This window comes from Pezoporus flaviventris, unplaced genomic scaffold (genome assembly GCF_033815535.1).
Source record: "Pezoporus flaviventris isolate CSIRO_AGI_PZ_B2104156 unplaced genomic scaffold, CSIRO_AGI_Pfla_v1 ptg000007l, whole genome shotgun sequence".
Taxonomy (NCBI): Eukaryota; Metazoa; Chordata; class Aves; order Psittaciformes; family Psittacidae; genus Pezoporus; species Pezoporus flaviventris.
The window spans coordinates 44,443,354-44,467,383 of NW_026892555.1; the positions used below are offsets into that span (position 1 = coordinate 44,443,354).

The following is a 24,030-nucleotide window of genomic DNA, read 5'->3' on the forward strand; positions in this document are numbered from 1 at the left end:
GTAAATCAGATCCTACACGTGTCTAAGAGCCATAAACTTTGATAGCAAAGCCACCAGGTGAATGTTTAGTTCTAAAGCTAATGTAAGGTTTGGCTGTTTCTCATACCTTGTTAATAGGCCAAAAGAACCAGTGAAAAACTAGACAATGCAAATGCTTACTTGTCATATCAGCCTAGAGCAAAGTAATGGAATTTTTACATCGAGGTACCAAAAAATTTGCATTCTCAGCTTTTTTACTACTTGCTCTTTTTAATCCCTGTGCTAATATGCAAGTACTGATTGCTTAAGGTACACTGATAACCCAAGGTTGTGACATCCAGGAAAGCAACTGAGGATGTACAGGCTTTGCTGGCCTGTGCTTCTAATGAAGGAGCGGCTTCTTAGCAGCTGTAGCTCAGGAGCTTCCCTGGCCCACAAGGTAATAGATGGCAAAATTCAATGAGAAACTGATGCCCCTTAGGGGTGACTTCAGCACATACAGAATCACAGAGCAGTCAGGGTTGGAAAGAACCGTAAGTTCATCTAGTTCTAACCCCCTGCTATGGGAACGGATGCCTCACACTAGACCATGTCATCCAAGGCTCTGTCCAACCTGGCCTTGAACACAGCTGCACATAGAGCATTTATCATTTCTTTGGGCAGCCAGTTCCAGTGCCTCACCACCCTCACAGTAAAGAACTTCCTTACACACTAAACGACAGTTCAGAAGCCTAGCTTGTGCTTTGCACGCTACTGTCCATCACTAGATTTTAGACTTCTGTTCTCCCCTAATTATGCAGCTGTGGTTATGTGTTATTGTTACACTGAGTAATAAAAAAAAATTACAAAAATAGCGAAGGGGAAAACAAATGTATTTCCCCCATCTTTCCGCTTCAAAAGCATTGCTGCCAATCTTGCATAACAGCAGGAGACTTCCTTACTAACTTCCTGGTCATAAACTTTATTCATATGAATTACTGCAAGTGAGTCTGTGTCATTCTGAAAGCGCCAGTAAATTCAGGTCTCAAGAAAACACCTGAGGCAAGACACGTGTGGACACAAGAGTGCCAGACACAGACGCCCCTGCAAGGGTCCAAGCTAGGAGCGAGTGTACTGCACTGTGCTGTACTTGGTGACCCTGGAAGACTTGCTCAGTATGGCGCTGGCAGAAGGGGGCCCTTCTGCATTGGAGCCCACCTGGTTAAGCGAGGAGTCTGTGATCAAGACGTGGTCTTGCCTTTCTGGGCCGGCACCTGCTGCCTGTTCGGCTCTGCTCTGCATCCCCGAGGCTGTTACCACCCTTTCATTCACGACCACACTGCAGCCCCCTTCCCCAGCAGGGAATGTGAGCGAGCCCTGCTCTGCAGCAGGCACGAGCACCCTCTCCCGCTCCCTCACCACAACATACTTTGAGTCAGGGAGATCCTGAACTGTCAGCGGTCCTGGCCCAGCACCCTCGGATTTCACCATCCTCTCTGTAACCGCCACATTACTTTCATGTGGCAAATTGGGGATTTCCACCATACCCTTCAAGCTTGACGCAGGTGCCAGCACTCTCTCTGTCACCACTATGTTCTCCTTAAACTGAGGGTCTAGAAAGACAGTGGTCGAGCGGGCAGGAGCCCCTACAGAATAGGACATTTCTGTCATGGTGAAATTGGTCTCAGAGTGGGCAGTGGGAAAGGGCTGGGCATCGTGCTGCTCAGAGCAGGATGCAAAGGTTGTTTCTGTGACCACCTCCTTGGACAGGGTGTCTTCTCCTGCATGCACTGGTGGGGCAGGCTGGAAGCAGCTGCCTGAAGCAAAGGCTTGTTCCAAGCTGGAAGCATTCTGCTGATCTAAGAACTGTGACTTTGAGTCATTAAGACTGAAACCTGACTCATTCCTGGAGCTACTGTCTTTCATGTTGATGTGTCTGCCTATGCATATTTCTGCTAGAGTCTTAAATTTGTCTCCTAAATCATCAAGGAAGTGGTCGTCAAGATCGCCCTCAATAAAGCTGCAGCAGCCGATGGAGCCATGGGGGGAGCCTGACTCTCCCTGGGAATAAACCAGGAGACAGTCATTTGCAGCTTGGGTTTCATCTTCATCCGCAAAAGAGACAGCTTTCTACAGACAGAAAACAAAAGCAAGCAGAAGTTGATTAATGTCAGCTCGAGACTTAATAAATTTGAAGATCAGGAATGCTTGGTCAAAGAGGTTACAAAAAAAGGAAATTTAACTGAACTCGCAGAACCCATCAACCAAGTAAAGGCAGTACCTAAAAGTGCTTTTGGCTTTTCTGAAGTTAGTCTGAACTTGACAGTACATTTGATGAGAAGAAAAATCTGAGATTAAATGGAAAACTTATGTTACTGTCACCATCTGCTGCTATTCTTACCAGGAACTGTGCCATTTGTGATACTGCTCCATCTTCACAAAGAGATGGCTTTTTTTTGGTTCAGTAAGTGAACTTCACCTCTAACTAGGTGTTTGTGGGAGAGTGCCAAAACCATGCCCAAGAGTATCTTAACATTTAAACGCACACATAATGAGTACATGCTGACATGCTATCACCTGCCATGGCCCTTTTCACTAGCATAATCTGCTAGGATCACACCCAAGGAGCTCAAAAGCAAACAAACCACAAAGTTAAATGGCTCGATAAGTATGGGAACATAAATTTTTAGGCTCTATGCAGGCCACGCTGGAATAATGAGGGCTTACAGGTTCACACTATAGCTCTCCCAGGGCCAGCTCAGCCTGACAGCAGCATTCACAATGGAGCTGCTGCCAGCACTAGCCCAAGTATTTGTGTACATGCTTGCACAGCTCTAGTTTCAGGAGTGAAGACAGACAAATCCCCTGGGCCTGCTGAACCAGGTCTACCTAATATGGTTGCTGGCTTGTGCTGAGAACCACTTTTCTGCCACATCTGAGGTTTTAGAGTGCACATTAGCTCAGGCATCTGTAAAATGTGGTATATACCTAGACCCAAATTGACTCTGTATGTTTCTCTGCATTCGATCCCGGAAGAAGACACATTACCCAAGATGCTCCTACAAAGATCAGCACACATCTGAAACTACCTGGTTTGGTTACTTGTCTGGGCTCCCCCTGAGAATCACAACCTGAGATATTTTAGTCTCCAGAAGTTTTAAAGACTGCAGTAGTATGACCTTTACTAAGCTCTGCTTCAGGACTTCAGCACGCAGCTATGCTTAAAGCATGCCTTAGTATCAGGAAACAGAAAGAGCAGAAGGAAAGTGGAACTGCTACTGTTGCATCTGTTCACCCAGAAAACCAATACCTAGAGCACTCAGGAGATATACAAGCGTCTTCAGCTCAAATCCTTCCTTGGCCTGAGGTGGTGATTCAAACCTACCTACCTCCCTGCAGAACCCCATCATAAGCCAGCTATGCTTATGGGTGTGAAGATGCTTTGTTTGTACAGGTGATGGACAATCTGTATGCTCCCTGGCACACGGAAATGAAACTTTCACTATAAGGGACTCACTGGCATAAAGACTAATGATGTGGTTATGCAAATAGGAATAGCTGCAGTGAGTACGAATAGCCTACTGGTGGTCAATGGTTAGGTCACCAGAAAAAAAAAACAGAAGAAAGGGGACTGCACCATGTGCCTCATATGCTTCTGATGAATGGCCCTTCACACAGGCTGTTGGGCAAAGAGACAAGTCCAGCATCACTTACTTCATCAGCTGCTTTGAAAATGCAGACCCACCCTCTCCTGTATGACATCTATGGTTTATCTTTCAAAAACCTGCCTCATGGTGAAGTTTGTAGCTGTGACTCATCATGAGTCACAGACGCCTCCCAACAGGCCCGTTTAACACACTTAAATCCCTGAGTTTTAGATCACGTAGTCTCTCTCATGGCTTCTTCCTGGGCAAGGGGCTGCTTGGTCATTGCTGAATACTCTGGATCCCATTCCCAAGTACCTCCCTCAGGAAGCTGTGAGAGACCTTATAAGCACCCAGTGCTACAAGACTGAGCATTATCATGCTCCAAGTCCCACACGTCAGCCTAATCCAAAAATCCTTAATGCCCCCAACTCCACATGCACACAATATTGGCCACTGTATCAGGACTGCTTATATATATATATATATACACAAATACCCACTTAATCTGTGTTTCACAATGGTAAGTGTAAATATCAAAATACTGTTATTTTTGGCTCATATGCTTACGTCATTGAAGTAGTCTCTTAAAAATTCTTCTTTCATGGCTCCTGTTGCTCCCACTGCAACTCCTCCTCCAGCCATCACCGTCTTGCCTTCTACACCTGCCATGCCTTCAGCCCCTCCAGCTGCCATGGCTCCATACTCAGCACCAGAAAGGAGATGTCTTTGCTCTTCCCATCTTTCCTTGGTAATAGTGGTGCAGTGCTCTCTTACATGAGAAGCAGAGCTGCCTCCTCCTGCTGCACTTCCCTCTCCACTCATTCCTGCTGCTGCTGTCGCTGCTGTTACTGCTCCGCCGGTTGCTCCTCTGGAGTTCCCCAGTCCAGTGGGTGGGATGAAGCTTAGCACTGGCTACATAAATAACACAAATTAGAATGCGACATGAAAGCTGTGCTGTCAAGTGAGCACATGGAACTCACCAAACCAGCAGCGGGGCTGGGTGGAACCTGGGAGGATGCAGTTTTATGACTTGTTTGAATTCGCACTTAATACATGTTGCTGCAAAGAGTAAAAGGCTTCCTGAACCAGGGTGCAGCTTCCACAACTGCGTTCCCAAGGAGGATCATGGAAGTATTTCTATAGATCATTGTTTTCTTGAAAGGGTTGGGAATGAAAGCAGGGAAAAAAACTCAAAACACTAAAAACGACTTGCAAAATTCCAGGGAGCTCAGCTTTTCCAAGAAAGACTCTGCCCAGCTTTCCTCAGACACAAACTGGGGGAATGTGAGCTGCCTGCTGCCTCTATGGTGCTGCCAGGCCCTTCTTTTCTACCAGTTTGGCTTCCCTGTTGTCTTTAACAAGAATTTGGTGTGAGCACTGACCCCAGGTCTTTTACCTTCCGTTTCTTTATTATTGTGCAGAAGCACGCCAGTGTCATGCCCTTTTTTTGAAAACAGGATTTTGTAGCATAAAAACAAAGGGCAAACTTCTCTCGGCGTTCCCTGTTCCCTCTAATGATCTGCACTTTTTTCTGCCTTTTTCTTTTTTTCTTTTTAATTGAGAATTTCCTCTGTTTAAGAAGGCAAATACATAGGGAAATAATTTAAAATGCAGCCCAAAACTTTAAACTGCTGCTTTACCATGCTCCCAAAGGAGTCCAGAACATTCCATGCTTCCAAATACAAATGCTTCACTCTTTACAGCATCGATGCTTTTCTCACACTCTTATCTCCTATTAGGATACCAACAAGATTTGCTTGGTTGCTTTCGCTTTACTATTTAAAAGCTATGGTGTTTTTTTTCTGCTGGTGGAATTCACTTTCCACCCACCCTTCACTGAGGCTCACAGGGTTAATTTTAATTAATGTTCATGTGTGGTTAAAATCTGCTGTACAGCTTTGAAACAGCAGCCCATTACGTGAAAGAGGTGCTAGGAGCTGAACTGAACACTTGGATAGAAATCAAAGAAAAATGCTATTAGGGATACATGCCTTCTCCTCGGGAGCTGCTCCTTCACTGTTCCACTGACGCAACATTGCCTCACTGTAGTCTGGAATTGCAGCAAATCCCTTTGCTCCTGAGCCACAGGGACACAGGAGCAGTAACAGTGGAACAACTATGGGGAAACAGAAGTTTGCCATTAACTATGTGATTACAGGATCAAAGCATACTAATAGCCAGTACCAAAGTTTGGCCAGCTCCCATACCTAAATGTAATGAGCTAGTGATCAGTATGAGGGCAGATAAAGACTGAAGACAGGTTATCAGATATTCAAGGTATTTCCTAGAAACATATGTCAGGCTGGTTTCCTAAAGGGTAAACTGACAATTAACCTGTCAGGGCCTCAATCCTGCAGATGATCACGCATGTGCACAGCTACACTTCTATAGATAATCTCATATACCAAGCCCTAAATATCACTGTACAACCTCAGCACTTCTAACTCCTCCTGTTCTTTTACTGCTAGATAACGACATGGTGTCATGTAAATTCCACCTCACCACTCCTATGACATGTCTGGAATGTTGCCTGGGAAACTCAAAACAATCCAGTTTCAAGAACAGAGCGTATTTGTGTGGCATGAACTTTGTTTTGCCACAGAGAGACTGCTACCAGTACAAGCAATATATTACTGCCATTTTAAATATATCATTGGTATACATGGCCATACCCTGACTACAAGCATTCTTCTCTTACTTTCAAGCTTCAATTTTGCCTCAAAGAGCAATGTCACATGCTGCCCAGAGCAAGGCACCAGACCGGGGTCTGCAGTGAGGAAGAGTAGAGAGAGTGCTGCGGTTTGAGTGGGAAGAGATAGGCTTCACATGGAGATGTGTAGGAACACTGACAGGACTCCTTACTGCTTCCCCAATTGTTATTTACAGCGCCACAGACAAACATTAAAGTTGTACATATTAATTTTAAAATGCCCAGCTTGTAATCCTTTGAGGGCGAAATGCTGATGTTACCAAAATTGGTTGGGCCTCTGCCATGACTTCACACAGACTATGAGTTTACACAGAGTAGATATCAAGATGATGAAACCCAGGGGCTGGACTGTTTCTTTCCTGATGCCTTGCAGACCATAATTACAGCGCTTGCGAGATAGTAAGAAAGGATTACTTACGCAGCAAAAGTAAAAATGCCAAGATGATCAGTGCAACCGCTCCTGGTCCCAGACCCACTGACTGAGCGCCAATAAACTTCTCCCTGCATACGCCGTCGTCCGCACATTTACAAACAGTCAGTTGCAGAGACTGTGTCTGAGCACAGCTCAACCCTTGGTAATCCTTTATTAGGATGGGAACTTTAGTTCTGCCCAGCTTCAGGTTTTGTGGTACCAGCTGTATGCTGGTGCCTGAGGAAGAAGGGGGAGTTAAAGAAGAAAAGACAAGAAATGAGTGGAGAAAAAGTTGATTCCTGTAAACTAAGGGAAATAAAACCTCCACAGCCTCCCAACAAACCCACTCTAGGTAAGTCCAGCTAATGCAATGGAATTAAGTTTGATCAGCTGCTGCTACAGCATATGTGCTCTTATCAACTAATTCATGCTGGCAACAAAGAAGCCGTCCTCACTTACAGTCTCAGAAAATTGTGAAGAGTTTCAGACCACCAGAGTATTTATCATGGAAGGCAGCCTTATTGCCTATATATGTCATGTCATCTGGATAGGTAGAGGCTGAATTCTCAAAAACACAGCTTCAGTCTTCAGGTTAATCTGTTGAGGCCACAGCCAGAAACCAGGGAGCCAACACACTACCTGCTCCTGTGGCCAAGTCATGTCAAGGACACAACTAAGCAAGAGATGCCCACATGAATGAAAATAATAATCAAAAGTTAGGGCAACTGCAGCCAGCAACACAACCCTATTGCCAAGCTTAACAAAAATCATCCTCAGTCACTGCATGATTTTTGTGGAATGGCTTGAGCCCAGCACTACTCCTGAAATCCTGGTTACCACATATGGGTCATCAAGCTAGGCAAAGATGGTCCAACTGAGGGAAGGCATCAAGCTCTGGAAGACATGACTGTGCTTTTACAGCCATTAGAAAGAAGGAAGCAGAACACCAAGTTATGTGTTTTCATGCCTGACTCTATATATAGGTCTTTTTGGTCTGGATCAGCCAAACTGTCAGTTTGACTGAAATTAACAAACTACAACAGTAGGACTCTAAAGAGCTAAAAGTAATTAAAAATATATTTGCTTACCATTGCCGAATCCAATTATCCAGTTATCTGCTGTCCCTTCTGGCTCATCAATGACAGTAAAGCTGAAGGGATCACTGTTTGGGTAACCATCCAAATCATTAGCTGTAACACCAACTGATTTTGCATCTGAACACACAGTTTGCACAGGGTTCACAATAACAGGGCAGTTATCATTCTCATCTTTAACTTGAATAACGACTGTGCCGGTGACTGTTTTCTTGGGAAGATCTAAGATTTTAAAATATGAAAAATTTATATTGATTTGAAAGTCCAAAAACTTCAACTGAGACAGCCTTCGTATTTTCACACAAACACTGCTTAAGTAAGTTGAAAGAGTTCTCCCTGGAGCTTATGTATTTCATTCCTAATATTAATAAACATATTGACAAAGTTTTTCTGAAGGCAAGCGAGTTTACTATTTTAACTTAAAAGAAAGTATTTCCTGTGCAGGGTTACACAGCAACATGCAGAGAATTCTGATTAGATACACAAGAAGTTCGGGGAATCCTTACTTAGCATTCAAGAAAACTCAGGACTCTGAAGTCTGCTCATTAGTACATAGAGATACCGGTAATTTCCACCTTGACAAGGGATGCTCCTATCAGACTTGGTCTCTGCAAAACTTGTTGCAAAAGTTCACCTCCATGTAGTCAAAGAAGAGAAACAGATACCTTGGGAACCCATTCCAAGGTTCATTCTGCTTCAGGGAGTTGCCCATGTCTCTCCTCCAAATATAGAGCACTAGGCACCTAACTTTTAGGTAATTAAAGATAGGGAGGTTACACACACTACAGTTGTAGAAAGGCAAACTAAAGCCTAAACAAACTGATTATCATGAAAACAAAACCCTCTCAACTTACCAGTAGTTACACCCAACATGGTGATAGTGTAGGTACCATTCACTACATGAGGCGATTCATAATCAAGTTCTTTAGCAAGCCGGATTTCACCTGTCACTGAGTCTACTGTGATCCAGTTTGCTGTATCTCTTCCCTTCATGTATCTGATTAAAATCACATATAAAGATGTACACATTTATAATGAGGATAACAACCATCAGTGTGAAAAGCAGCTTCACAGTACACTTACTCTTTGTTTACAGCAGAGACCAAATCCCTAGGTTTGAGGTCTGATGCTCCTGCCACTGAAATTGGTTTCAACTATAAACCTAAGGTTATAAACCTATCCTAAATGTTGAAACTTGCTTTTCTCTCTAGAGCCAGGATTTAGGTGTGGAGGCATTATAAAAAGTAGACTCAAGGAGCAAGAATGGAGCAGGGGAAGGGAGCTGCACTGCTGGTCATCATCCTCTCGCCCTTCATCCCTGCTCTCAGCAAAAGCTGAGCAGCAGCTGTCTGAGAGAGACTGTATTACAGTCATGGGGGAGAGGGGACCAGTGTTGGGTATGAACCTCTGCTGGTGTGCACCACTTGTAAAAGCCATGGTGGTGGGTCAACTACCACAGTTGAAGAGCTATGATTCAAAATCTAAGCACACACACACAGACTGGTGGACTTTACACCCTTTCTGTCTGATTGCTAGATGCTTCTGCTTATTTCTTCCTAATGTTTCTGCAGATGATGAAATCAGATGAGTAAATCTACTCTCAAAAGTAGATAGGCACAGCAAACAGCATGGAAGCACAGACAACTTCAGCCCAAACACTCATGTCCCACCATGTGCAAGAAAAAAAGTAGGATTTTCACATCAGCTATTTTCTGCATAACTGAATACTGAAGATGATTATAATACTGTTCTAGATGTGAATTACACATAATAGAAAACAACTGCCCTGGAGACATTGAAAGCCAGGCTGGATGTGGTTTTAGCTGAAGATGTCCCTGCTCATTACATAAGGGGTTGGACTAGGTGACATTTGAAGGTCCCTTCCAACCCAAACTGTTCTGATTCTATGACTGCCTTTGAAATTATCACAGTTCAATATACATGTTCTTACAGTAAGATATGTTTTCTGACACAGTTATGACGATTATAAAAAGATTCTTACATAATTTGCTTGCTTGGTTTTCCAGTGTCTTCATCATAGGCTTGATACTGTCCGATAACCTGTTTTATCTGCAGTTTCTCACTTGCTTCAATAATTTTTGTGCCACCAGGGAATACAGGGCCTTCCCGCACATTAATCACATTGATTTTGATTGGAATTGTTTGTGCTTTATAATTGTGTTTAATCGATTTGTGGAATTCTGCTTTGTTTGTAACAACAATGCCCAAGTTCAGGCTCTGCATGGTTTCATAATCCAGCTCCTAAAGCAGTAAGAAAACCAAAAAACAACACACTCTAAATCTGACAGAATGTGATATCTAGACAACATTCAGACATTTAATATTTAAATAATGCTATTTAAGTAATACTGATGGCTAACATGTTACTCTTAATAGATAATGCTTCAAAGTACTATAGTAGGAAGGTTACTCTTGTTTTTAATGGATAGCACCATAGGTATGTCTTTAGATTATTTTAATTTAAACTAATTTATGGAAGGTGCGATGAGTCTTACCCACATATTCTGTCTTTACTTCCAGCGCTCCATATTACCTGTCTTTTCCAATTTTAAATTTTGGGGATTTTTTTCCTTGTTTTTTTGTTCTGTGGGCTGTTTGGTTTTGGTTTTTAACCAATTAATTTACTTAATAATGCATATAAATTTTTTTTTTACAATTACCAGGTTTCAGATAACAGAACAGAGTGAAAAAAAAAGGGCACTATGCTTCAATGCTTGTGGACTAAAGAGGAGTGAAACTCATAAAATGGAAATTTTGATGTATAGAAAATACTTTCATAATTTCAATTTATGGAAATCCATAAAATAATCTGTAGCCCATGACACGGCATAGGTGTTGCCTGCAACATTATCTGTGGCCATTGGAAATAAAGAAGTTGAAACTGAGATCATCAAGGAGAGAAAATACATGGGAAAGTTTACAGCATAATCGTTAGCACCGTTGCCCAAACAACACAGAAAGTTTGGGGACTTCTACCCCACTAGATGTATTTATTTGAGATCACACACAATGCTGGACAAAATCATTATTTTGCACACAATTACTTAATACACCAACACAGAACATGCCAAAGGAGGAGTGTCTACTGTGTAAATTTACAGTTTACGTACCGACGGAATATAAATAATTTGTATGTCAACTTAAAGAGAATAAATGGTTCTACTAGTTAAAGAAGACTCTCTAAAGAATATACTAACCTTCACAACAGTCAAAACTCCTTCATTTGTTTGGGTATCTGTTACTATACGAAAAAAACCACCTTCATTGCCAGAAACAAATGAAAAGTTTGCCAGCCAGTTATCAGAAAACTCTTCATCTTTGTCAAATACTTTTATTCGCAGAATTTCCACATTTGCTCTGTTTTCTTCAATGCTTCCTTCAAACTGCAAATGAAAACCACTCTACTTTAAGAAGATGTCATTATTTACCTCATTCTACTAGTGCAAGAAAGTCTGCACAGCCTTGTATTAAGCAATGGGATACTGGCAAGTATAGCAACATGCCAAATACTGTGATAAATCTACTTACTGTGCTGCTTTCAACCACAGGCAGGTTGTCATTGACATCCAAAATCTTGATTTCTAAAGAACACGTTGCAGCATTCCCACCTACTTCACCACCACGGTCTTTTGCTTCCACCACCAATGAATAGCTACTTTGTGTCTGCCACAATAAGAAAACTTGTTTAAAGAGGGCAAAAAAAAAAATCCTTAGCTGTATTATCACTATCACATTTTCATAATCCCTCTCATGGTCAATTATAACTCCTTTCTAGCCAGTAGTAAATCTCAAGCTCAACTACCTTGGCAGGCTCTGCTGAGGCTTTGAAAAGGATTTCAGACTACTGCATATTCCCCACATGCAAGACTTTACTTAGGTGACAAATGAAAGAAATTCAGGAACAGGACCAATGATACCTGCAGTCAGGGCTAGAGGCAGAGACGTTGTCCTCAGCTGCAGAGCTAACGTCCAGATCACCATCTGCTGGCCAGTCAAAATTCATGCAAGCTCAGATGAAGTTGCTCATAATATGTGGCTTTCAATGCTGTCTCACAGCAGTGACCATCATAATTATTTGTACCTCAATTTGCACAGCAGGCTACAAAAACTCTAGATACAATCAGCAGTTTTGCAGATAGTGATCTGGACTGTCTTTGCCAGGAGCTCTCCAGCAGGAAGAAACAACCCCTTGCTTCATGTAACTGCTGCCCTGGCTGTATGGGAAACAGAAAGCAATGGCCATTGGGTCTGGCAATATGCTAGGGAGGTGACAGAGGGAATACAACCTTCATTCCATCACACACACTACTCCCCAGTTCCTGAAAAACACAAATCAGCCAGACAAGGCTTTAATCCAAGGGAGGTGAAAGAAGGCAAGAGGGCCAGTCCTTCACTTCAGCAGGCAGCGCTGAAGGTGGCAACAGAGCCATTTGAAGACTGCTGTTCACAGATTAAAACTGGGAGGGTTTTTTTACCTCTCTGTCAAGGTTTATTTTTGCTACTCGAACCACGCCAGTATCCTTATCCATACTGAATGCAGCACTAGGGCTTTGGGAAACAATCCTGAAAGCAATTTTGGAATTTAGGTTATTTGGCTCATCTGCATCTGTGGCGTTTATCCTTAGTACAATTGTACCTGGAAAAAAACAAACAAAACACAGTATTTGTTTATACTGCCATGCACTGTGAAGTATTTTTTTTTTCAAGGTGTCCAATTACAAGATTGTCAGGATGCACTGCATGATTTTCTGATGCTCTTGCCTTTACTTATTTAATGAATAGAAGTGTTCCGAAAATCCAAACAGTACATATGTTAAAAGTATACCCTTCTAAGCAAACAAAAGGATTGTATCCACACATCTGTAATTCACAGAATTCAGCGCACGAGATTTAAACAGGCTGAATTCTCTCAAAAATTCTGACAGAAAACTGTAGATATACAGAGAAGAAAGAAAATGGTTTTGAACAAGTGGTTACATTTCCCTCGCACACTGTTCTGAAGGGAGCATTACTGAATCCTCTACCTGAGTTTTATTAAAACAATTGCTCCATATTGATGCCTTCCAGTAACTTCATTCAAAATACACAGTGGCTCCACAATGCAATCCTTTGGGAAAGGGTGTACCTTAGTGTCCAGTGCCCAAGTTTGAACAGTAGCTGGAATTCAGATAAAGGGCAATTACTTTATGGCTGCTACTGACTTGAAGAACGCTGAGGGAACTCAATACCTCAGCCAAGTGTATGGTCAAGAATTTGATTTTTTTTTCAGATTACCATGTCACTGTGTCCATTTCAATGTCAGCTATATATTAAATTGGTTTATTCTGTTTTTTCTTGTCTCCTGGGAAGCGATCTGTTGCTCTTATATCTATTGACATCAACAGGAAAACAGCCACTAACTCATTCTTTGAAAGTTAGGTCACAGCCATATGCACTTAACAGTGAAGTACCTCCCCAGACAATAGATAAAGCAGGGCTTTCCAGGAGCATGTCAGAGTAGAGTCCCTCTCAAATCAGCTGCAATTGCTATGCCAAAGGGTAGACTACATTTCTCATGAAACTGCCGATGAAGGACTCTGGTTCCTGGATTTGCAGTAACTTTGATACCAAACCAAAGACATCATAAGAGGACATCTTCTCTGTTGTCTTTATGTGAATGCTTTCCCCTAGTCACACCATATAGCTTAGCCCTGAATAAAAACTTGCATTCATACATGGATAACCTGGCCTATGCAAGCATGAGAATATATCCTTGTCACTGCAGATGTGCTGCTGAAAACAGCAACTTGCACCCTTGTATGTGTTGGAAAAAGCTGAATGAAAAAAACAATTCTTAAAATATTGTCACCTGTTTCACTTAATTCTTCAACTGAACCAACAAAAACTTCATGGGAAAACACTGGAAAATTGTCATTTATATCCACAATTTTAATTGGGAGGTCTATTGGCTCTTCTAGTTTTGCTCCAGTTTTATCCAGTGCGTGACCTCTGAGCTGAAATAATACAGACAGAAACAATAAGAAAATCCAGTAGGTGACTGTAGTATATATAAATACACATGTGAAATAAATATATATAAATCTAAGCATTATGTAAGCATATGTAATATGTTTATAAATATCAACATGTGTACAGAGACAAATATCCAGGAACATTAAAAATAAATGAAGCAAACACGTCCAAACAAAACAAATAAAAATGGATAGGAGGACACTTATAAGGAAAAAAAGTTACTACTCAACTTACAAGCAGCATTGGAGTCTTTTCTCTGTCAACCCTTCCTGTTATGTTCAAGTCTCCAGTCTTCCCATTAATAACAAATAATCCGTAAGGGGGTTCTGTTACTCCTTGACCAGATATAGTATAAGTTACCACTATCCCTGTATCTTCAAGATCAGAATGTATCTAGCAGGAATATAATAGATTAAATAGCATAAGTAAATAAAACCACATTTAAAAATTCAAAGAAAATACTGTTGGTATTTTTGTAAAGGACAAACAATAATAAACATTAAACACATTTCCCTGCACATCTTTGAATGTGAAGATGTTGAGATGAATGCAGGAAGAGCTGCATGTTCTGTTTGAGGATCTGCTGCAGGGAGATGAGGAAGATGATAGCTAGTGCAGCAGTTGGGTACCATGGCGTGGAGAGGTTTGTGGGACAAGAAAAATGTAACTGCTTGTACACAGAGAGCGGGATAGGATGCAAGTGCAAGGAAAGGCTGGAAAACCACTGTGATAAGATGAAAATCTGAAGTCAAGGAAAAAGAAGGAAACTGACCAAGCAGATGGGAGTAAACAAAATGTGGAGAAAGACTAAGGGGAAAAAAAGAGTCTTGAACAATAAGCTGAGCAAGAGAAATTGAAGTTACTTGAGCAAAACCTGAAAATAATATATAACAACTTTTAAAGGCAGGTTGGACCTAAGCTAATGAGTGTACCCAGCACTGGAGGAAGTGATGGTGTAGAGCATGAAAGGTGAGACCTGGAGAGGAACAGGTAGAAGAGGCTGCATAGACTAGAGATTATAGCCTTCCTCTCTTCTGCTGTCAGCAAGTACCTGAAACATCTGGAAAAGGAGTACCAGCATCACCATCAAGGGGCAGCCCAAGCAGCGGGTAACAGCCTGCTACCATCAGCAGTTACTTTATATGCTGAAGGTGTGGTACTTCATAACAAGTGCGGTGAATTCAGCTTCCAACACTAGTGCTGAACCAAATGAATATCACTCTTGTACAAAGGATAACACATTGGTTATATTTACCTCTGTTCCCTAAAAAAACTAGGCATGCATAACCATGCTCCATTCTGCCCAATCACTTCCAGCAGTTTTGGGACCCATTTGCCAAGTTCAACTATTGGGGTGATGGAGTAAAATACCTCAAAGATATTGCATTCCCCAAAGTCTGATAAAAACTGGTAATTAGGAAAGATGAGAGACTGAGCCAAACTGGGCTGCAAGAGTAACCCATTTGCTGAAGGAAGGAAACAGAAGGAAATAAGCCAATCTTCAACTGCCGTTCAACAGACCTTTAAAATTAAATAAACATGTGTGCATATGCTTATGGAAGCCACACCCTTATTTTACTTTTTTTTGTGGTCTCTATTTTTATGTGTATTCTGCATCTATTTATTTTCTGGGCTTACTCTAGCAATCGGATTCTTATAGGAATTGTCTTCCTCTTCCCGTATGAAAGCCGGAGGGACTGTCCATTCTCGTTTCTGTCTGACTAGGCTGTTGTGATGAGACAACATGCCACTCCTGCCATTTTGATTATAAACCTGTGAAGAAACAAGGTTGAATGTCAGCATTACACTTAGCCATTTCAGGTGAATGCTTTATTGCTGCTGTAGCCTAGACTTCTGAATAACTTTTGCTCTTTCAATAGCTAGTAACTTCAAAATCATGGAGCAGCATTAGCTTTCTGAGCCACAATCTAAGAGCTATACACTCCTCGAGCTGTTTGAAGAGGAAAACTATATTAGTCTTTTCATCAAGGCACAATTAGGTAAGACAGGCTTTAAATACATCAGCAAGTTCCCATGACTAGGGGTTGGTGAAAATATACCTGCTCTGGAAGACTTAAATGCTTGTCATCAGATGTGGGAAGATGTTTGGCACTAAGGCTGTTTTGAACCACCATTTCTGCCTTATTACCCCGTTTACCATCCCACCAATACTGCTTCTTACTCAATCTTCTCTCCAAAACAGAATATATGAAACATTCACTCAACCCATCCACTGTCTGCTTTCTGCTTTCCTCGCTCAACTACTCCTCATTCTTACTCTGTATTACACCCTTCATCCTTCTGTCCAGCTTAGTCCCTACTGTGCCTGTTGACTTCCAGATTAACATCTGGAAATGTTTCCCCTCAACATCTTCCATAAAATAGTAGTTGATTTACACAGAGTTAAAAAGAGATATCTGCAAACTTTATGTTAGGGGAAGTTTCTCAAAGTTGAAGACCACCCAGTTTGATGGATGTAGGAATCTATTCACTTACATTTTGCCTTTAATTTCATTATTTATTACACAGCTTTCATAGTTTCGGAAAATGGTAAAAATCAATATATTTATCAACTGAAGTAAGTTACACCTTTGACACTTTGCTCAGAGAACCATTTTTCAGGCACTGATAAAGAAAAGCAGTTTTCTATTATTTCCTACCTTCACATAGAGTCCATTTCCGTAATTCAAACAGATCTGCAATGGAAGTTATGATAATCATGATTAATTCTATGTCACTTTAGCAATATTAAAACTTACCTGACGTGACCTTCCTCATAAGAAAAGCAAAGCCATAAGGAAAGGGGCATCTGACCGAGACAAATTTTTACTATTTACCCATAATAGCTTCCAAAATTCACCCATAATCATTCACATTAAAAATATACACTATAATTATAAAATTAAAGTTTTCCCTTTTTTTTTTCCCGGCAGGAAAAGGTTAATAAGCAATTAATAGCAGGAAACATATAATAAGTAATTAATAACTGTTTTTCCAATAAATTCAGACTTTACAATAATTTTTAAACAACCATTTTTAGTGCTGAATAGTGTTTCACTATTCCAAAACGTCACGAATTTTTGACCGAGTTAAGCACTGGTTGCCAGAAAGACTCTAGAGAAGCTCCCTCTTCTGGGCAAACTCTGGATTAGACCCGCTGTGGTGGGCTAGAAGAAGAACAAAACTGCTTAAATAATGTTTAAAAGCAAGGACTAATTAAACCATCTGCTGACGCATACATGACAGAAGCAGCTCTCTGCTTTGCCCCTTGCTGAAAGGATAAATACATACATACATCCCTTACTTAAAGATGGGCATCTGGCAAGCAAATCACGCTTGCTCTGACAAAAATCTTACATACCAGCATTCAGTATTGGCACTGTCAATCTCTTGGTGCACCAGGATAGATCAGGACAGCTATGCACGCCCTTAAACACCCCAGCTAGGTGCCTTATCCTGGCTGGAAGGAACTGAAGCCTCAGTTAAATTACCAGACACCCTGTGTTTACCTCTGCTCTCCAGGAGCCTAAGATTGTGCAAGTAACAAAACTGAGGGCAAAACTTAAAGTGCAAAACCAAGCCCTGGGAAACAATAACATCAAAAATTAGGTTATTACAACACTTGAAACCAACAAATAATAAGCTTTGTATAGATACAGAATACAGTTATCCTTCTCCACAACTATCACATCTACCTACATTTCACTACTTCACTGATTGGTTCTTTTTTAACACTAATGCCTATGGCAAAGCAAGCTCAGAAAAGGTGAATTCCTACTGAAAAGTAAGGGATTATCTCTGTATATTCTCTTTAACTGGTTTCTGGACTGTTGACTGGGTTCTCTCCCTATTCACCCCTCTGACTCAGCCTTGATTGCTGAATTGATGATGGCTTCTTTTTTCTCCTGAGATGTTATCTCTTTCCCACACAAACAAGCAATGCGGTGGACAGGATTGAGCAATGTAGCAGGCTGTTTCAACTTGCACAACACAACTCTTTTCCAAAGGGTTATTTTCCCAATATGCATATTCTGAAGACAAAAATCAGCAAGCCCTAAATCCCTCACAGATATGCACTGTGAGGGCTACAGGTTCTTACACCTCAGACCAAGTTGTTTTCATGAATATTGGTAGTCTTAGTTGGTTTTATTAGTTATAATAAATTTTAAAAACTTACTTCTATGATTAATGAGATTGTACCAGCAAGAGTGACAGCAGAATTTTGTTTCCTAGAAAAGGTTTTCCAACAGAAGCTGCATCTCTTTCAGAAAGTGAATAGTTGGCAAGATGTTATTGTGACCATCCTTTCTTGCTTGTTCTTACTGATAAACTGAAGGGAAAAGTGTTTCTGACTCAATACCAAATGGAAACAAGAGGCACAAAGTGAGAATTTTCCTGGTATTGGAATCCTGAGAACCGCAGTATAATCAAAAGTGTCTGAAATTAAGGAATAAGCAGGTCTTCCACTGAGATGCGTATGAAGCATAGAAAATCCCATTAGTCATTATAAACAGAAAAGTTTTTGATTAAGATAACTAAAAGTAAAAATCACTTTGCTTAGTAGCAAAGCAGCTGCAAAACATTGTTTTATTGCTAAGACAGTAAAAAATACTTTTGCTCTTGTACTTTTTTCATCTATAGTCCACAAGTAATCTCATACGGGACTTCTAAGGTATCTACAAAAGGTGTTTAAGAACGGCAATTTTATTTGAGAAGCATAAATACATGTGAAACAAAGATATAAAGGAATCATGCATTTATAGTGAAAATTTGTAAAGGTTCCAAAAATTAAAAAGGGGAAAAGCACTTTTCAATGATATTTTCTTCAAGGAGAAGTGAAAAGTCACGTATCCAACAGGTGTTGAATTCTGAATTTTCCCTTTTTTTAATATCCTAGAGCTGCCTTCTCTAACTGGCTTAATAAGAAAGCCCTGTCATCTGATGTGGATCATAGCCTTGGCACAAAAATTAGGCATCTGTTGATGACATTCACTGATGACACAGAACTGAGAAGGCATTGTCAGAAGTGTCTGGGTGGTTACAGAAAACAAGGTGGAAAACCTAAGGCCTGAAGTAATAAAAATGGAATGAGACACTACAGGAAAGCAACAGGAGTAGGCAAGAGAGAGGAGAAAGAAGGGAGTGACTGCCACATATATCAACGCTGCTCTTGCCCAAATCCATGTCCATGTATAGTCAGGACATGACTAAAGGACAAACTCTGAACACACAGCTTAGTTTTATACTTTAAAGATAACGACTGAGTAAGCAAGAAGGTATGTGTCTGTATTTGCTACACTATGTACAGCATAGTGTATGATATCCCTGCCCATGGCAGGTTAGTTGGAACTAGATGATCTTAAGGTCCTTTCCAACCCCAACCATTCTATGATTCTATGAACAGTAAGTCCTATAAACATGGTCATTCACATATGCTGTGTCAGGAAATTTGGATCTCACACCTCCTCTGAGTCAGTTTTGTGCTGAACACAGTGGGCAAGTGAAGATCTTTCACACTTACAGGAAAAAGGCTGAAAGGACAATCCAAGGTTATCGACTAGACCATCTTCTGGCCCTGAGGCAGGTGAACTACACCTAAGTGCTTCCTGACAACTGTTTATAACCTGTTCTTAAAACAGAGGGATGGAGGCCCCAAGCCTCACTAGCTAACCTAAGGCAGTGCCTAGATTGTCTTACAGATGGAAAGTGTTTTTCAATTTTTACCCTCATTTTATTATCCTAATTTTTAGCTCTTTACAATTTGATCATATTGCTGTTTGGATGAGATCCAATTTCAGATTAAGGCATTGTCGTGGTTTAAACCCAGTCAGGTAATTCGTTCGCTCACTTCCCCCCCCTTTCTTGCCCTCCCCCTGCTCTCGGAGGGACGGAGAGGAGAATCAAAAGAATGCAACTCCCACGGGTTGAGATAAGAACAGTTTAGTAACTAAGGTATAACACAAATCACTACTGCTACCACCAATGATAATAATGATAAAGGAAATAACAAGGGAACAGAATACAACACCTCACCACCCGCTGACCGATAACTCGCCCCCCAAGCCCGACCAAGCTCCGACCGATACCTCCTCCAACCCTGCAGTCTCCCAGCCCTTCCGGCTCACTCCCAGTTACATCCTGGGCATGACGTGCTGTGGTAATGGAATACCTCTTTGGTCAGTTTGGGTCAGGTATCCTGTCTCTGCTTCCTCCCAGCTTCCCCTCCTCCCTGGCAGAGCATGAGGCTCACAAAGTCCTTGGCCAAACCAAAACATCTCTATCAGCTCTGTTCCCGAGCCGAAAGTCAAAACACTGCACTACACCAGCTACCAAGGAGGAGAAACATGACTGCTACTGCTGAACCCAGGACAGGCATACCAATCTGCACGTCTAAAGGAACACTAAGTGCCCAAACTTCTGTTATAATTACCAGGAATATAGCCAATGCAGACAAACAGCAGTTCAACTTGCCCCAAAGACAGCTCACATCTATTTCTCTGTAGGCTCCACTGACTGTAGCTATATCTAGTTTGTAAACCAAACACAAGAGGATTTGTAGAGCAAAGCAGTTGCTGCTGAGAACGCAATACTACATGACCTGTGTTTTGTGGTATTTACCTCGGATTAGAATTAGCCTGGTCCCACAGACCAAACACCCACGAGCAGGCGGATGCATCTCTCAGCAGTTTCACCCAGGAGGGATCAGGTCCACACACTGAAGATCTGCTTCGAAAGCACAATTCGATCCAACCACACAGGTGCATTCTGCATCCACTGCACCTCCATTTACCATAAAAGAAATTCAAACACCTGTACTGAAATGTCTTAGCCTCAAACCACACTTCCCTCTTTGCCACATTAATAATGCCCTCATTGAACAGTGTAGTTCCATTTTCTTCACAATTACTGTTCATATATCTGAAAACTTACCATGCATCTTACCCACTTTCTTGTCTCAGTACTCAGTTCATTAATCTCACTTTAGGAATCATAAAACAGGATTACCTAAACTTAGATCCCATTTTTTGCCTTCCTCTAGTCTCCCCTGGGTGGATTCACTTTATTCTGAAGTCCTGTGTCCAAAATAACACACCATTTTAGTTCAACAGGATCGATAAAATACTAGACCTTATGTATTTCTAACCTGATTTCATATCTCACTATAGTGCTGGTTTCCCCTTCCTCCCCCCTGCTTTTGGAACAATATTAAGTTGTTGAATCAGTGCATAGATGCTTGTAAATATTTTTACCATGTGTCAACACGTTACTGGCGATAGAAGTGAGGCTGCTTGGAATCATCTCACCTTTGTTCTAACACTGAGGTTCATGTTGGCTTCTTTGTTTTTGGTGGTTTTTTTTTTTTAATTTAACTTGTTTCTATGAATTTTGAAAGTAAATTGCTACTGGCTCTGACATTACAATAGTGATTTAATGGATTCTGGACTGAATTTCATCATACCCTGTCTGATATTCCAAACATCAAGGAAGTACAATCTAAGAAGACATTCAGAGAATTAAAATCAGTTTTGTTATTCGCATAGTAAGATTCATAAATCTCTGTCAACTGTTCACTGAAGTGTTCTAACATTTCCTCTCTAGAAGACGTGACGTCCACCCCCTTCAGAAATGATCGAGAAGCCTCCCAGTCTAATAATCCTCAATAGCCATGCCCATGGCACTGAGAGCACACCTGGACACATGCCAGGTAGAGCCCAACCCTACGGGTGCACTATCGTCCGGCACGCCCAGACACACCTGGAAAAGGGTTGAAGGCAGGGACCTCGGGAAAGCAGTTCTCGATGATTCTAAGGCAGAACATGCCTGGGGAAGACGGTACCTCCTGAGGCTAGCTTTGTCTTTCAGTAGTTCCTTAAGGTTTTGAAGTTATCAGTGCTATCTCTGCATGTCGTAAGATATAAATGACCCTAATTTGATGCTCTCAAACGGGCAACCAGACCTTCTGCCACAAGAATGTCTTTGTCCCGATTAAGGAAAAAAAAAACCAAGCAAACCAAAAAGGCAAAGTCCATAAGCACCTTTCTCCTGACATCAACCAAGGCTGCTTGATTTGCTCTAATATTCTACCCAACAATGAGGCATTTAAGCACCAAAACAACTTCATTCTTAGTATACTGTACCCTGTCCCAGCTTTAGCTGAGACTGAGCATGATGAGGATTCAGGAAAACGATTTTCCTCTTCAGCCAAAACCAACAGCATCCTGAGCGAGTGCAAGCCCACCAGAACAGGCAATGGTGTGGCTTCAGGTATTACAGAAAGAATTAGTGGTACGTTCTGTACAAGTAGCACTCTGCATGCTTGCCACTGGTCTTTTGGGCAAAACGAGGGTAAAACATTTTTCAACCAATTCATAACTCCCAGTGTTCTGCAAAGACCAGGGTTAACTGTTGCTGGACAGCTTGTGGCCAATTGCTAGTCTACATCAGTTATGGGTCAGCTGGGACAACAGGTCTCCAGCTAGCAACTCTGATTTTGCAGGGTATCAAGCTCCAGAAGCAAGGTCCTGATGCACAGCAGCTGCCAGCCTGACCATACAGTATGCCATTCCTGAAACCTGCCCAGGTTCCCAGTGCAGCCTGTGCCCTGGCCTCCACCCTCACCTTCATCAGAGCCGCGGCAGCCTGACTTCTGCAGGCATTCTGCCAGCCTGGAAAAGTGAAGAACTAAGGAACGCCACAGATGTGAAGGAGAGCTCCCTGAAAAGCATCTAGAATCAGATAGAAGCCATCAGTCCAAATCAAACAAATCAGGAGTTTTGCTCTTAGTTTGTTATGAATTGCAGCTTGCTTTTAGCATGAAAAAGTATTTCATAGAATGGAAAGCCTGAAGGCTGACGGCTAAAGAGTGAGGACAGGGAAGGACAAGGCCTGCAGTGTCTTGGATTATTAATAATTTGTGTAATTTCTCTAAAGCAACAAGGTATTCTACTAAATTCACCTTTACGACCCATTTTGCCTTATGGTACTATTTCTTCACTAAGGTAATGCAATCTATTAACACAGATAATATGTTGAGCACGAAGACGGAAACAATACAAACTCCTCACTGCGTTTCCGTTCCTCCTGGTGTCTCGAAAAACCCCACCTATTCCTGACACCGTTCGCACCGGGTTTTTCTGCCTTTGCCTGCTTTCGGACAGCAAACAACCATCACTTTTCTCTACTTTCCAAAGCAACGGAGAAAACCTGTTCCCAGCCCCAAGCAGCCGGCGGCGGGACGGCTGACCACCCCCTACGGGCAGAGCTCTGCTCCGCGGCGCCGGGGCCGGGTGGCGCCGGTGCCGCTCCCTGCGCAGCACCTCCCTTGTGCCCCCGGTCCCCGGACTCACCAGCAGCGCCAGCAGCCGCGCCGCCGCGGCGGGGTCCCGCGACATGGCCGCCGTGCCCTCCGCGTTCTGTCCGGGAAGGGGTCAGCTCTGCGGGCGCCCCACGAGTGGAAATGGAGGCGGCCTGTCGTGGGGCGAACAAGTAGCCACGGGTGGGCGGAGTGTATCGAGCAGCGCCGAGCCGGGAGGGGGCAGGTGATGCCTGGCCCGCCCCAGCCGCGCCCGCCTCGTCCTGACCGCGGCGGGAGCCCCCATCCACCGCCCCGCCGAGCTCCGCCCGCGGGTGCCTTCTGGGGGTGCTAAGGGCAGCGGCGGTGCTGCCGGAGCAGCCCGTCGGGGACCGGCCGCGGTTCCGGCAGGGCTCTCAAAGTTTGGGGTTTATTTCCCCTCCCCCAAGAAAAGCGAGCTGCAGCCAGTAGGAAGCAGTCAAAGTAGCTCTGATACCCGACCGATGTAAGGAGTTATTGATGGGGGAGGGGGAGAGGGAATCAAACGGTGAGGTTTTTATCGTAACCTTCCCTGTAATCTTTATAATACTCCGAGCCATATCCTTCCTATCTCTACTTGGCAGAGATCTTTCCTGGATACACCTGATTAATTGGTGCTTATGCTGGCATAACTGTTTCTTCATGATGGTGAAACAATTAAGTATACTTCCCATACATCCTCTCTTCTTTGAGGCAGTTACCTAATGAATCTTTATAACATTACACTCAATTGGTGTAAATAATTTCTGAAGCGGCTGGTTATGACTATGTGTGATACTATTAAGGCTTGGAGAGGGAACCAGCTGTATGGGAATCTTTCCAATTACATTATTATAGCATCATAG

At 42.3% G+C, this 24,030-nt stretch overlaps 1 protein-coding gene across 1 annotated transcript; it reads right to left on the reverse strand.

Annotated features, from left to right (window-relative positions):
* Positions 1–402: 402 nt before the first annotated feature.
* DSG2 (desmoglein 2) lies at positions 403–23,461 on the reverse strand. Its single transcript, XM_061448600.1, has 15 exons — positions 23,202–23,461; positions 16,515–16,550; positions 15,493–15,627; positions 14,089–14,247; positions 13,691–13,835; positions 12,318–12,478; positions 11,371–11,505; positions 11,040–11,225; positions 9,824–10,083; positions 8,676–8,818; positions 7,816–8,043; positions 6,734–6,964; positions 5,593–5,721; positions 4,173–4,513; positions 403–2,088 (listed from the first exon to the last, which is right to left on the reverse strand). The coding sequence occupies exons 1-15, from the start codon at positions 23,244–23,246 to the stop codon at positions 1,078–1,080; spliced, it is 3,345 nt and encodes a 1,114-aa protein (XP_061304584.1). The 5' UTR covers positions 23,247–23,461; the 3' UTR covers positions 403–1,077.
* Positions 23,462–24,030: the final 569 nt, after the last annotated feature.